The 15,723-nt window shown below is 35.2% G+C and overlaps 1 protein-coding gene across 1 annotated transcript; it reads left to right on the top strand.

Moving 5' to 3' along the window:
• Positions 1–611: 611 nt before the first annotated feature.
• LOC131075921 (pentatricopeptide repeat-containing protein At2g22070) lies at positions 612–5,964 on the top strand. Its single transcript, XM_058012876.2, has 2 exons — positions 612–815; positions 916–5,964. The coding sequence occupies exons 1-2, from the start codon at positions 801–803 to the stop codon at positions 3,286–3,288; spliced, it is 2,388 nt and encodes a 795-aa protein (XP_057868859.1). The 5' UTR covers positions 612–800; the 3' UTR covers positions 3,289–5,964.
• Positions 5,965–15,723: the final 9,759 nt, after the last annotated feature.

Genomic DNA, 15,723 nt, shown 5'->3' with positions numbered 1-15,723 from the left:
CTCATAATGATCTGACATCATAAAATAGAGTGCATTAAACACCCAAGCATTCGAAAAGCTAAAAGTCGGTGCATATCTAATATAATCCAGTGATGTTATATATTATGCTTGAAGGGCATGTAAAATTGTAAAACCCAGTCGACACACATATGGAGATGAAACCTATCTCTAGGCCGCTATCGGAGATCGTCAGATTATCCTCGATCTTTCATAAATTGGCCCTTAATAATTAATGAATAGACATATCAAATGAGTGGCGATAAAATCTCACCGGAGGAATAAATACCAAGACGAGGAGAGACAAGATAAGATGAAGTCCGGAAATAGAACGCATAAAAGATAAGAGTAATGTCAAAAATATCTATATACATAGATATATCTATAAGAAATTGAATAAATTCTATAAATATATATATACATATACATACATACATACATAAGAATAAATCATATATATATATACCCAAAATAGCATATAAATATATACATCTATATATATATAAATAGAGAAATATATATATACATCTATATATATATATATAAATATTAACAAATCATTACACTAACAGCAAGTACTAATAAAAACATAAGAAGTTTCAAAGAAATCCTTTAACACCATCTTTTACACTATTTTCCACCATTACTTTTACCTTCTATGTCACACTTAGTTTTTGAGTTTGCATCAGCAATCTGAAAATTATTGATGATTTCATAATATACAACAATGGTCTTAAGAGGACTCCAGAAAACTACAATCAAATGTTCAAATTCATGGTCACAAGGATTGTTGGTTTTCAGCCATGGAAGCACTCACAGTTACACTTATTTGCTAAACCTTATAGTGAGCTCCTTTCAGTAGAAAAAAATGAACATGGATTGAACCCCTTTGATAACCATATTGCTGTACTCTGTCAGGATGGACGCTTAAAAGAGGCCTTGCAAAGCTTGTATATTGAGCATCCTGCGAGTGGAAACCTTCCCAATATCTATGCACGTCTGTTGCAAGGATGTATCGACATGAAAGCTCTGTCAGATGGCAAGAGAATCCATACCCATATGATCAAATGTTGTTTTCAGCCGCGTACGTTCCTCTGGAACAGGTTATTAGAAATGTACGCCAAATCTGGAAGTCTGACAGATGCACGCCAAGTGTTTGACAAAATGCCTGAGCGAGATATATTCTCCTGGACTGCTATGTTCGTTGGTTATGTCAAGGATTGCAACCTGAAGTGGGCACGTCAATTGTTTGACGAAATGCCTGAACGTGATGTGGTTTCCTGGAACGCAATTTTGGCTGGATATGTTGAGCACGGGGTTAATGAAGAGGCATTGAATTTGTTTGGTTGCATGCGGGACACCGGTATTAAGCCAGACAATTTCACATTCACCAGCATTCTGAGTGCGTGCTCAAGCCTTCAAGCTCTGGAACAGGGTAAGAAAATACATGGGACTATAATAAGACTTGGGTTTGAAACGTTTTTGCCCGTGAGCAATGCGCTTGTAGCAATGTATGGGAGATGTTATAGCATCGAGGAAGCATGCCAAGTGTTTAAGAAAATGCCCGTGCGGGCTGTGTTGTCATGGGTAACTATGATTACAGCGCATGTTCAATGTGGAAACGTGGACTATGCACGTGAAATGTTTGATATAATGCCAGAACAGAATATTGTTTCTTGGAATGCAATGCTTGCAGGATATGCTCAGCATGGGTATGGGGAAGAGGCTCTGGATTTGTTTCGGACAATGCAGAGGACAGGAATGCTGCCAGACTGCATTACTTTTGTGAGCCTTGTAAGTGCATGTACTAGTTGTGAATCTTTGGAGCATGGCAAGCAAGTCCATGCTCATGTTATCAAAAGTGGCTTTGAACAATACGTACCTATGGGCAATGCAATTGTTGGCTTTTATGCTAATTGTAAACAAATAGAGGATGCAAACTGTTTTTTCCAAACGATGCCTAATCGGAATGTAGTTTCATGGAACACAATGATTACTGGGTATGTCAAACATGATAGATTAGAGGATGCTGAGCAACTTTTCCATGAAATGCCCACACGAAGTTTAATCTCATGGACTGCGATGATTGCAGGGTATGCTCAGCATGGCCACAGTGAGCAGGCCTTGAACCTTTTCAGTCAAATGAAACTAGAAAGCAGCAAACCAGATCAATTCACTTTTGGCAGCATTTTAAGTGCTTGTGCAAGCTTGTCAGTTTTGGAACACGGAAAACAGGTTCATGGACATATTATCCAAACTGGAAGTGATTTGTATGTGTCTGTAAATAATGCTGTTATTACTATGTATGCAAAATGTGGAAGCATAGAAGATGCCCAACAAATGTTTAAGAGCATGCCAGAACAAGATACGGTCTCCTGGAATGCAATAATTGCAGGATGTGCACAGAATGGATTTGGGAAAAAAGCCCTTAATCTTTTTGAACAGATGCAAACGATAGGCACAGTTCCGAACCATATCACCTTCATTGGCGTTCTCTGCGCATGCAGCCATACAGGTTTGGTGGAAGAAGGTTGGCGTCATTTCATTATGATGAGTCGAGTTCATTCCATCAAACCAGAAGTAGACCATTACACTTGTATGGTTGACCTTCTTGGCCGTGCTGGGCAACTTGGTAAGGCAGAAGAACTTATAAACAGCATGCCACTTGAACCAGATACCGGTGTATGGGAGGCATTGCTTGGTGCCTGCAAAATCCACAAGAATATGCAACTTGGAATGCGAGCAGCAGGATGCCTGATTGAGCTGAACCCACAATGTGAAGCAACTTATGTCTTGCTGTCAAATATATATGCTGCAAATGGGAAGTGGGATGATGTAGCAAAAGTGAGAAAAATAATGAAAGAAAGGGGGATAGCGAAGAAACCAGGTTGGAGTTGGATAGAGATCAAGAACAGGGTGCATGCTTTTATAGCCGGAGATCGATCACATCCACAAACACAGGAGATCTATGAAACATTGGGGAGATTGACTGGAAAAATCAAGGAAGTGGGGTATGTGCCTGAGACAGATATTGTGTTACATGATGTCGAGGAAGGGCACAAGGAAGAAAATCTGTCTTACCACAGTGAGAAGCTGGCTGTTGCATGTGGTCTAATTAACATGCCAGATTGGGTACCCATAAGAGTTGTGAAGAATCTCCGTGTGTGTGGTGATTGTCACTCTGCCATGAAGTTCATCTCTAAAGTTGTACAGCGAGAAGTTGTTTTGAGAGATATCAATCGCTTCCATCATTTTAAGAATGGATCGTGTTCCTGTAGTGATTACTGGTGATGCTAAGTTAAACAACATATTTCAACCTACTTCTATTGCCAAGGTTAAGTTATCTCATCAATTAGTTTAGAAGGAATCAACTGAAGATTTTGATATGGGAAGGCAGCAATCTTAAATTTCAAATTGAATGCATATGAAAAAAAAAGGAAACAAACACTAAAAATTATTTGAATCTAAATTACCTGAAAAACCCAGGAGTGTGAAACCATGGCTCTAAATTTAAACGTGTTTCTGACCAACATAGAACCAAAATCGAAACGATGCTTATAACAGACCATCCTAGGTGTAAGCATCATGAAAATGCTTAAAATGTAAATTATAGCAATGCTGGGATTTGGAGATCATAATTGCAGTTCTGGGAGTACTGTTCGCAGCAGATAATCACAATTACATAGCAAGCACACAGCACGAAGTCAGTAAGTGAATAAACATAACAAATTAATCATAGTTGGAATAGTAGGTGCACAGAGTGCTGAACTTAGGAGAACCTTCCTTTCAATTTCCTAGGGTTCGCCGCATATTTTTCAACTCTATGTTCAGATGTAACAGAAGGAAAAGACGCATTAATCGCAGCCATTGACTCTCTTTTTTCACTCCTTAGCAAAATGTCTCGTGAATGAATATGAAACAATATTATCTCTGAATATGAATGGATTAGAGAGAAATGCACCAACATTACTCTAGTTCACTTTCTTAATTCGACATTTTACAAAGGTAATTGATCACGAATATTCTAAAAGCATGCAAGTTTGTGCCAAAATTTTATAGCAAGGCAAGCAAAGAAAAAGGGCAAGTTTGTGTCAAAAGTGCATTACAGTTTTGTTTCTCAGTCTCACAGGTTTGTTCAGTAAAAAAATAAAAATAGCAGATGGGTTGCTCAGTTAACTACTGATTACTTTTGTTTTAAGAAAAAGAAGTACGATGAGCGAGAAGAGCAGAGGGTTCGAATGAGCATCGAGCGGGAGTGGGGAGTGCTTGGAAGGGGGGACGACGAAGATGGCGACGGTGAAGACTGTTGTTGACGGCTGGGGAAATTCTCCAGCTATTGAGGAGGACATTAAATTATTAGATCTTTGGTTGGATACGTGTAGAAGCGTTGGCTCTGCTGCTGCTTCTAAAAAGTTTGCGTGCAGGCAAGAGTCGTTGGGGACTTCGGAGGACGTCTTTCTGGGCTTCTTTGGCTCCTCACACCTTGCCTTGTGAATAAGTGTGCTATGTGAGGTGAGTTCAGGGTCTGTTGTGGGCTTCTTTCCTCTGGTTGCTCCTAGTGTGGCCTCCTCTTCCGGCGACGGCGGATCTTGGTGGGTTGAACTCGGGCTTCTATGGGGTTCGGCATTCTGACGTGCTCCCTATCCTTATGGCTTGTGTAGGTTCTATGTTTTCCCAGTCTGAGGGGACTATCCTTCCAAAATTGTTCCTTCAGCGTTTGCTCAGGAAGTACCAAAATTCTTGACAAGATTATTGATAGGTTGACATCCAAGTGGTTGAATGCTCTTGTTGGGGAGTCTTTAGGTGCTATGCCAAAGGTGGATAGTTTCAAATCTTGGGCAAGGAGAGTGGAATACAGAAGATGTGATGGAGATGGTTGTTCTTTCCTTTCGCTTCATCATCATCTCATTCTCTCTTATTGATGATGGTCTTCAAACCCTAGAGGGTGGTCCTTGGTTTGTTGGCAAATTGTGTCTGTTCTCACAAAGTGGGAACCAGGTTTGGATCTCTGCAGTGTTGGCTTTAAAAAAGTCTCAATGTGGGTCAGACTTCCCGGCCTACTATTAGAGTACTGGGATGAATGGGATGAAGATGTGTGGAAAACCATACCTTGTTTCTGGGTGATCTGATAATGTTTGATGAGGTGACCAGATCTAGAGAGTGTTTCCCATATGTTAGATTTTGCGTCGACTTTGTGATCGAGAAGCAAATCACTTTTTTCTCAAAGCTCGGAGAATGGGTTCAACAAATTGAATATGAGGGGTCCCTTCAATTGTCACAAGATAGGACATGTTATTGTTGTGTGTAGTTTTTCCTTGGTGACCATAGTTATTCTAAGAATCTACAAGCTCCTCCTTTTCCTAGTTTGGAGATGGGAAATGGAGATTGTCTAATTGTGGACAAGACAGACTCCTCTTTGAATGTGAAATGTATTGGGAGAAGCAAAACTCTCTTCCTCAAAGCTCGGAGAATGGGTTCAACAAATTGAATATGAGGGGTCCCTTCTGATGTGCCACAATTGTCACAAGATAGGACATGTTACTGTTGTGTGTAGTTTTTCTTTGGTGACCATGGTTATTCTAAGAATCTACAAGCTCCTTTTATTCCTAGTTTGGAGATGGGAAATGGAGATTATCTAATTGTGGACAAGACTGACTCCTCTTTGAATGTGAAATGTAGTGGTTCAATTGAGGCTATAGTTTGTGCTCCTCCTTTTGGCTCTTTGTCCTTTGGTAAGAAAAATGATGTATCCTCCTCTTTGTGTTCAAGTGACCTTGCTAATCCCATCCAAATGGAGTTTGATTTGAAAAAAATATTTTAAAGCTAACTCAAAACAAATCCTTTTAGTTTAAACCGCCAAAAGTGGTGGTCTTGTTCTTTGTTGGCTTCTAGCCAATTGCTTTGTGGTTCTCTGTGTGGGGTGTTGTGGCTTCTTGTAGTGCTATGACTCTTAGTGTTGTGTGTTGTTGGAAGGTAATTTTTTGCTTCTTTGTATGGGTTTGGCCCTTCCGCTTCATTGCTCATTTGTACATTGTCTCATATCAATTGATCATTTATTATATCAATTTCATCTAAGATCGTTTCAATCTCCTTTGTTCATTCTTTCTCATGCTCAATTGTGTTTGGTTTGTTTATTGGTCGATCCTATGGAGTGTTGTCAACTTCATTATGGATTCTTATTCTTTCCAATAGAAATGGTTTAATTTTTTACTTTAGTAAGTTAAAAGATGGCTCTAGGGTTGTTAACATTGAACATGGTTCTATTGATAAGATAGGTCCATTTATTCTTAAAGAATGCCCTCCTTGCGTGTTCTCCTTAGAAATGAAGTTTTTATGTAAACAACTCATTACATATAGTATATTATTTATAAAATATTATAGGTTAGTTTAGTTAACTAAATAATCAATTTCTAAGTGTTTGGTTTAAAAATGCATATCCTGCGCTTTCCCTTTCACTTTGGATTCACTTTGATACATTTGTCTTTAGTATACTCACTAGAATGCAAAATGGCATATTTATGTTTGGAAGTGGCAATAACTTGAACCTAATTTGATTTCCTTTATACACATTTTAAGGGATGATCTTGACTTTCACTTTTTTCTATTCATTCAATATGGTAAAATCCATGGGTGCATAAGTACCTAGGTCAATTCTACAAGCATGGATGTGTCCCCTGAACTTCTAAATTTAAATTTCAAAATTGAGCCCATACCCCAAGCTAATTGAAATATGAATGTAGACATTGAAAATTGTCCTAAGTCTTCGATGACACTTTTCACTAACCTTTTTTGTCTAAACTATTTTTTATTTTAATTATTTAATTAGTATTGATATTCTTTTGTTAATTTCGTATAATTAAACAATTCTTAACTATTTAATTATTGTTCTTCTAAACCATTAATTAAATAATTTTTATTATTTAATTAATATTTATCATTATCTCTTTCTAATCAATTAATCTTGATTTTAATCAACTAATCCTAATTATTCCTCTTCAATTGAATAATTCTCTAATTATTTAATCCCTTTATTCTAAGCTAATTATTCTTCCATAATTATTTAATCCCCTTTCTCCATTTATTCTAATTTTATTTATTTATGACCCCACTTTGCTCTTCCACTTTATAATTTCTATCTCCCTTATCTCTTCAACTTGCTAATTCTCCACTAGTCTTTTTCTCTATTTCATTTTGGCATATTTTGGTGAAAATAAATGTTTTCAATAATTACTTTCACTTATCTCTTTTCATTTCTATTTCTTCCTCACCATTGGAAATGCAATTTCCTTTTTATCCTCACCAAGTCATCTCATTTAATCTTGTTCATTGATTACTTTCAATCTCAAATCAATCTTAGCCATCCAATCAATTCTCAATTTGTTTATAAATTGGACTCTTTTCTCATTCAATTTTAACCACGCTTCTAGTATCCTTACGCTGCGAATTTCACTTTGTGATCTTTCTTTTCACTTGCATTTGCTTTGTCGGTTAGATCTACAAACATCCATTTGAAGGAGAAAGGACAATGGAGAATCATGGAGGATGCATTTTGTGATCGTTTGCATTTCGTTTTAAGTGCTTTGTCTTCATATCTTTATCGATTGAATTAGAAGTTCTTTTCATAGCATTGTAGCTTTTGTGGTTAGCTAATCTTTATGCTTTGACGATTATCCCATTTTCCTAGTTACAATGAAATATTTCAAAATGCTCACTAGGGCGGTATAAAAAGGACAAATTTAAATTCATTATAAAGGATCTAGGGCTTAACATCTAGGAATATTAAAAAACATATATGGGCATCAAAGTATTATCACGTGGCATAAACATTTCATCAACATCCCAAGTCTATTTTTATGATTACCTACTATCTTCAACCATTGTTCTATATTGCTAAATCAATGACAAAGATTTGACCAAAGGAGACCAAATCTTAGTCTAACAAATTCCTCAATGGTGAAAATTTGCACCACCTCCTTTTGACCACAAGTGGTAGAGATCAAGATAAACAAATGATTGAAATCAAATTCTATGAAGTTTAGTTTTACAAGTGAGGTTTAGTTCTATGTACAACGTTTAAATCTAAATATGCAAATATAAAATTTGTAGGTGCAAAAGTGAACTAGAATATCATTCAACAACTGGATTAGTCTCAAGGTAATTCTCTAACAAGTTCCAATTTTTTGACACATTATTGAATCAATTAGTGATATATGTCATAGTCAAAACTTCATTGAAACTAGAGCTAAATGTCATTTTTTTTTCATATAATTCTTAACATTTATTTTAGTAGTGTTACTAGTCCCCACTCTTTATCCTAAATTATGTATTATTTAATGAAATTATCCTAGGACACTTACATTGGAACATTTATTTTTCTCTACATAAATTAGTGAACCTTGTTGGAAATCTAAGTTGTTTGATTGATTGTCACGCCCCTATCTAACTTAGATGGGAACATGACACAAACTAAACTCAACTAATTTTTTTTTATATAAAATTGGTTAAATCATCTTGTGAAATCTCAATTAAACAAATAAAAATGTTTACTGCTAAAGTTATGTGATTCCCAAAAGGAGAAGAGGCAAGGGTAGCAATAAAACTTTTATTAATTTGGCCCACTTAATTCACCTAGGGCATTAAGCTAGATTATAAAGCTTAAATAATTATTAAACATGATAAAGTCTATTGCTAGATAAGATAAAAAGGAAATAAAACTTATAATTGGTTCCTCTCCTTTCCCATCTAAAAACTATATATATATGACTAATGTAAGTTACTTTATTAAAAACAATTCTCAAAATTATTTTTAAAATTATCTTAAGTTAAGGATACCTAGCATCATGGTCCCCCACCAAGGTAATAATTATAATTAATTAATTTAACCCTCTATTAAGACGTTACCAACCCTAACCCTAAAATTTTTAGCATTGAATCTCATCCATTGGATGGATTCGATCGCTACCCTTGGATTCTAGGGCTCCATAAGAATCCTTAAAACACAACAAGAAGAAAACAAAAGGAAATGCAAATTCTAAACTCTCCTAAATAGTTTTCGAATGTTTTGCTCCAACAACACCTCCTCCATGGTCATGATTGGTTTTATTAGACTTGGTAACCACACTCCCTTTGTTTTTCTCTCAGAGGATTGAATGTTCTCTTTCTTAGCTATTCTTAGAGCTTTCAAAGACATTATAATTTGTTTATTTTCTTGATTATATTTAAACCCTTTTGCTGATATAATTTTCCTTTTTGTGTTGGGGGTTTTGTCACAGGTGTTGAAGGTTACAAGTGTCTTCCATGGCCATATCTAGTTGGCTTCTCAGTATGATAGTATAGTTGTGCATACTACCTTAATTTTCTATGCCATGTTTTTTTTGTGTTTTGTATATTTAACAACATGTGTGTGTGTGTATGTACACACACACACACACACATATGCGTATACATATACATATACATATACATATATATGCATATATGTATATGTATATGTGTTTGTGTGTGTGTATATGTTTTATTATTAATTTATTTTGAGTGAGAGGGGGTCAGGTCTACAAATACCATGACTCCCTGCCTCCCTTCCTTGGGCTTGAAATCCCTTTTCGTGGGAGCCGCAACCCCCCATGCAATGGCCGCAACCCCTTGTGGGGTCTGTGGCCCCCGCACTGCAGCCTCAACACCCCCACAAGGGCTTACGACCCTCGCATGGAGGCTACAATACCCCAACAGGGGCCTGGATCCCCTGCAAGGTGGTCGCAGCCTTCAAAAGGGACCATGACCCCCCTATGGGTATCACAACCCCTCCCCTGTGCAACTTTTTTTTATATTAATTTATTTTATTAAAATAATATGTGTGTGAGTGTGAGTGCATGTTTATTTACATGTTTAACAATATAAACTTAAATACATTGATTTAATGATAATGGATATTTAAGTAACATTATCATAGTACTAAAAAATAAATAGCATTTAACAAGTATTCACATCTAACAGACATCCTAACTTTTGCAAATTTTGGTAAACAACTTATTACAAATTTAAATTTCCATCTTCCTTACTATAAGCTTCTTCAAATGTAAACAACAATTCAACTAAAAGAATTTTTATAGCCACATTCTTGAGTAAGAATAGTACATTTCAGATTTCTAGAATAACTACATATAATTCACATAAAATTAAACACGAATGATACATTTCAAATTTCTAAAGTAATAAATATTGATCTTATAAAGAAAATTATGAATTGCTATTGAATTTTTCTTTATTTGATAGCAATGAAAACAAAAGAATTTACAACATCTAATATTGGCAGTCAAACCTACAATCAGTGTGTTATTACATAAGGATGATCTACTGCACTTTTATTTTCAAGGATTATTGCAGTAGATCTCATGAATACATTTTACATATTAACAGTGTAATATTTATATGTCATTAAATAAGGTTCTGAAAACATTTATGTAGAGAGACCAACAAATCTAGAACACATTTCACAACCTTACTTCAACTTCAACAAGAATGAACAACTCCACAAAATCTACCTAAAGAACAACTTTGAAATAAGACCTATCATCCATACTCACAAAAAAAATAGTAGTGTCATAAAATTGCTACCCTTTTAATTTTCGAGCACATTAGGGTCTTCACCTTGGCAAATTGAATCCCCAAGCCTGATCGGAGACCTGAGACTTGCTCAATCCTTGAAACTGTACTTTTTCTTGCCCCCCCCCCCCCCCGCACTACTTGAACCTGTTTCTTGTCCTAAGATAAGGGCAAGAAAGGGGCATGGGCCTTGCCCTATTTCGGTCCCCCTCTGCCCTATCCTATGCATTGGTCTTTGTATTTTAAGCGGGAAAACCTTCCCTATGTCGACCTATGACAAAAAATCAGTCCAATAACTCTAATTGACGAATATATAAGTCACATTTGTCCTCTCATTTGCATAAGTTCAATAAGCGAAGAGTGGGCATAAGTTCAAACAATCAAGTATTAAAGAGCATTCAAGCATTCAAGCATTGAGCATTCTCAAGTCTCCCTCCAAGGCTAGGTGTTGCATTCAAGTCAAGGATTCAACCATTGAAGAGGAGATCTCTTTCATCATTCAATTTCACACAAGCAATTCTATCTACATTCCTACTACAACCTCCCTTGAGGTGATTTACATTTCAGTCTTTCATTTACTTACAAATACTTTCTTTCATCATTTGATTAATTCCAAAACTGGGGTTTGACCTGAAGGCAAACCCCCAATCCCAACCCCTTTTCCTCTCTTTTCTGTGTGTAGGTTGCAAGTGTACAGCTGTATTTGCAGATTTGGACTCCATTCATAGAGGCCGAAAAACCCTTTTTGTTTTGCAGATTTTTCGGAAGACCGTGTGCACTTTCAACACGGTCTCGACAACTTTTCCTCAAATCCGCAGGGCAGCTTCGTCTTGACACATATTATAGCCAGATCCAGGTGCACAACTTCATCCCACGCTTCCATTTCAATTTATAATCAATTATTTGCTACTTTTACACTTAGTCTCAAAACACATAATTCAACCATTACTCATTCTAAGAGATGGGTTAGCTTGTCATCTTCACACCATTATCAATTCATTTAGTATTCAATCTCTTTCCTAAGAGGTTGGATATAATGAATTAGCCCCTCTTTTAAATGTAATGTGTGTGAGGTGATTGAAACGAATTACACAGTGAAACTTTCATCTCTCCTTGGCGGGAAGAAAAGATTTCCTCTTGATCTCTCCATCATTCACTTTTCACCCCATTACATTTTGGTGAACTCGGTGTCTCACATGCTTGACATTTCAAATCATTGCATATTTTTCATTTACAAGTTTATTTTTTCTACAAAATTAGTGGTTAATTCATTCAAAACCCCAGTTTTTAAAATTTAAATTGAACTTGTGTATTATAAAAATTGCTTGCTATTGTCTTAAATATGAAAATTGCTTCGTTTGTCAAATTCAATTTCTTCATTATCTTGTTCAATTTGCAAATCAAATTCACAAAATTAAAAGGTTAATTGTCAAAACCCTAATTTTCAAAAATCATCTTGAAATTGTGCAAAAATTGAATTTCCATTTAATTTTCAAATTTGTAATTGTTTTTAGACTTATCCTCTTTCCTAAAATCCAAATTTTCAATTTCCCTCCTTTTTCAAAAGTCAAAATTTCAAAAATTTAGTGGTTAGATCCTAAAACCCTAATATTTAAATTTCATGGGATTTTGTGTAAATTTCAGTCAATTTCAGTTTTCTAAACAGTTTTCAAGGTGTTCCTATCCATTAGGTTTGACCCTTTTCAAATTTGCAATTTAATTCCTCATTTTTTGGAAAACCTTAATAGGGTCCTATTTTCACATTCAAACCTTAATTTTGCCTATCTAGAAATCGTAAAATCCACCAATTTTTTTGGGTTAGCTTTAAAATCATCATAACTTTCATCCCTGAAAATTTCGCAAAAAGTTGGTCGAATCGTGTGCACTTTCAACACGGTCCTCAACTTTTTTCCTGAAATTTCAGGAGGCTATTATGACTGTATTTAATAGCTTAAATCTAGAAGTTTGGTTGATTTTGTCAACTTGTGATTTCTCTAAAATAAAAAATTCCTTCAAAATTCAACATTTCAAATTTCAAGAAAATTTTTTAAATTAAGGGGTGAATTGTAATTTGTCCTGGTTTTAAAAATTCTAATTTTGTCAATTTTAAAATTAAGTGGTATCCCATTGGCCCTAATTTTAAATTCCAGTTTCCGTTCATTTATCATAAAATTATTTTTGGAAATTGTGTCATTTTCTTCTTTCAACAAAGTTCAAATTGTTTAATCATTATTTTCCCAAATGTTGCATTATTCAATTTTTGTGCACTTTGTTCCTGATGCTCTGCAAAACGGGAGGTTGTTAGACAAGAACTTGTGGTCGTATAACACATAAGAAACACAACAAACAAAGAGAAGTGTTAGTGTTAATTAACCAAAGACTAATCTAAACAGGCATACCAAGAGAGACACTAAAAACATAATGAAGCATTTAACTATGAAAACAAATGCAAGAAGACATCTCCAAATGCCTTCCACCATGCTTGTAGCTCCTCCTCCCTTGTTCTGCTCCTCTCCAAGTTCCAAATTAGTATAGCTCTCAGCAGCCTTTTGCACTATGGATGCCTTATGGAGATTCAAGATTGAAAATGATTAATCTAAATGCTATGCAAGTGTGAACAAAAGCTAAAAATGAGAGATTTGTCTAATTAGCTAGTGTTGATTTTTAAATCAAAAGAGTGAATATGATTGATTTATACTAAATGCTCTTTAAAAATAACTATAATGTAAATGCATACAAGTTTTCAGGATCTGGATTATGAAGAAATGGGCTCTATTTATAGGAAAAATGGAGCAATGGAGGGTTGAGATTGAGTAATCTCAACAAGGGTCAGGATTGAATGATATTCAATCCATGAGAGGGATTTCAACCCAATCCCATGTTGACAAGTGTCAACATGAGATGGGTTGAGAGGAGAGGGAATAAGCATTAAATGTTTGACATGACTTGAAGGTTAACTTGGGAGGTAAGGTTAATGTTGAGTTGAAAGAATAAAGCCATTATCTAATAAATAATGTCTTTATCCAATGGGTAAACTCTTGTGCAAGAGTTAGTGAGGATAACCATGGTCAAAGCAATAAATGATTGAGGAGACACATGGGTTACATGAAGGTTAAGTTAGGGGTCAAAGTCCCTAACCATGGGTGCAAGTGGATTTAACCATAAATGGTTATGGAAGAGCCATTAATGGTCATGTAAAAGTCATTAGTGGTTTGGAAGACTTTAGAGGTTTGCTTGTTGGACACATAAAGCATTAAATGCTTTTCAAAGACTTTGGAGTCTTTGAGAAGTGACTCCAAGTTGCTTAGGAATGTGACAATAATTAGGGGATGGATTAGGCTAATTAGGAAGGGGGTTAGAAGAGTCTAGAAGGGGATTAGGATTGCAAGTGGGTTTGGTGGGTGAGAGAAAATATGATTTTTATTAAAATAAAATTCATTTATTTCAACAAATAGGTGCAAGTTGCATTTTTAGGAGAATGCAAGTGGGAGGGGATTTAATGATTTAAATAAATGTTTTATTTAATTTATTTAAAAGATGAAAGGGGATTAAATTGAATAAATAGGATTTATTCATTTAATTGAGTGTGAATTTGGTTTAATGAATTAATTGAAATAAATTGAATAGTTTATTTAATTAATAGGAGAATGTTTGAGGATGAATTAATTAAATGTTAATTTAATTAATTGATGGCTAGTGGGTTTTTTTAATCAAATAAATAGCAAATATTCATTTAATTAAAATGGACATATTTATGTGACTACAGTTCCTATAATTCAAAATTCAAACTCAAAATTTCAAATTTTCCCTATAATGCATGAGTTTCACCACTATTAGTCCTACCTATACTATCCCTGCATTAGAATTAAGGCTTCCCAAGGTTTAATTACCGAGGAGATGTAGCATAATTTGGGTGACTTCTTTAATGAGGATAACGTTAATTCTTCCCATGCTAATCATGTCCCTATCTATCCAATTGATGAATCCCATGATGAACAAGAAGAAGCTTTGACTAGAGTTTCCATAGATCAACTTTCAAAATTGGACAATCAATTTGATAACTTTCAACAATGGATGTCCCAAGAGTACCCTAATAGTGAAGCTCTTCCATAATTGAAGGCCTTAAACGCATGATTCAAAGTGATAAGAATAGAATTGATATATTGAGTGGCTTTGCTCATATTGTTGATTCCAATGTCATGCCTATAAAGAGTTGTGTCGAAACCCTAGGCTATTCACAACCTTCAAACACAAATCAATCCTTCTATTCCTTTGAGTATTCCTATGACTAGCGTTCCTACATTTACCTCAAACATCATGGTTACTTCAACTCAAAATGTCATTCCTACAACAATTAGTCATGGGGGCAATCCCTCTTCTTCATTTAATCTTCCATCTTTACCTATTTCTTCAATAAGCATTCCTATTATCCTTCAACCAATCAATGTGACACAAGGGGGCAATTTATTCAACAATTTTATTCCTCCTTTGAGTGTCCCTTTTCCTACTTAATCATCACCTACGCCTACTTATCATAATGTCCCACCACCTTATTCTCAATCAATGCCTTCTTTCAATAACATTACACCACCTTCTCAATCAACCATGTCTAACATCAATTCTTCTACCGAAGCGACCATTAACAATCTTGCTCAAACCATATCTTTCTTGCAACAACAAATTGCTTCCATGAGTCAATCCAAGTTTAGTGTGCCCACATTTGATGTTGCAATCCCACTTTCTCTTGATATTGTTAAAGTCGTCCCACCTAAGCATGTTGAGGTGCCTCAATTGGAACTCTATAATGGAAAAGGTGATCCTCTAATGCATGTCAAAACATTTCAAACCTTGTGTACTAATTTTGCTTATGATCAAAGATTACTTGCAAAATTATTCACAAGAACACTAAGAGATAAGTCTTTACAATGGTATTCCTCTTTGCCTTCTTATTCTATTATTTTTTATCAACAATTAGCAAATGCTTTCATTCAACAATTTCAAAACAACATTGGTCCTAAAATCACTTTGACTGATTTAATGTATTGTAAACAAGGTGTTAAAGAAAAAGCGACTGATTTCATTGGTAGATATAAGCATTTGTATGCTCAAATTTCTTTTCCTGTA

The sequence above is a fragment of the Cryptomeria japonica genome, chromosome 9, assembly GCF_030272615.1.
Source record: "Cryptomeria japonica chromosome 9, Sugi_1.0, whole genome shotgun sequence".
Lineage (NCBI taxonomy): Eukaryota > Viridiplantae > Streptophyta > Pinopsida > Cupressales > Cupressaceae > Cryptomeria > Cryptomeria japonica.
The sequence above is the reverse complement of the archived record's forward strand: the minus strand, read 5'-3'. Positions and strand labels throughout refer to the sequence as shown.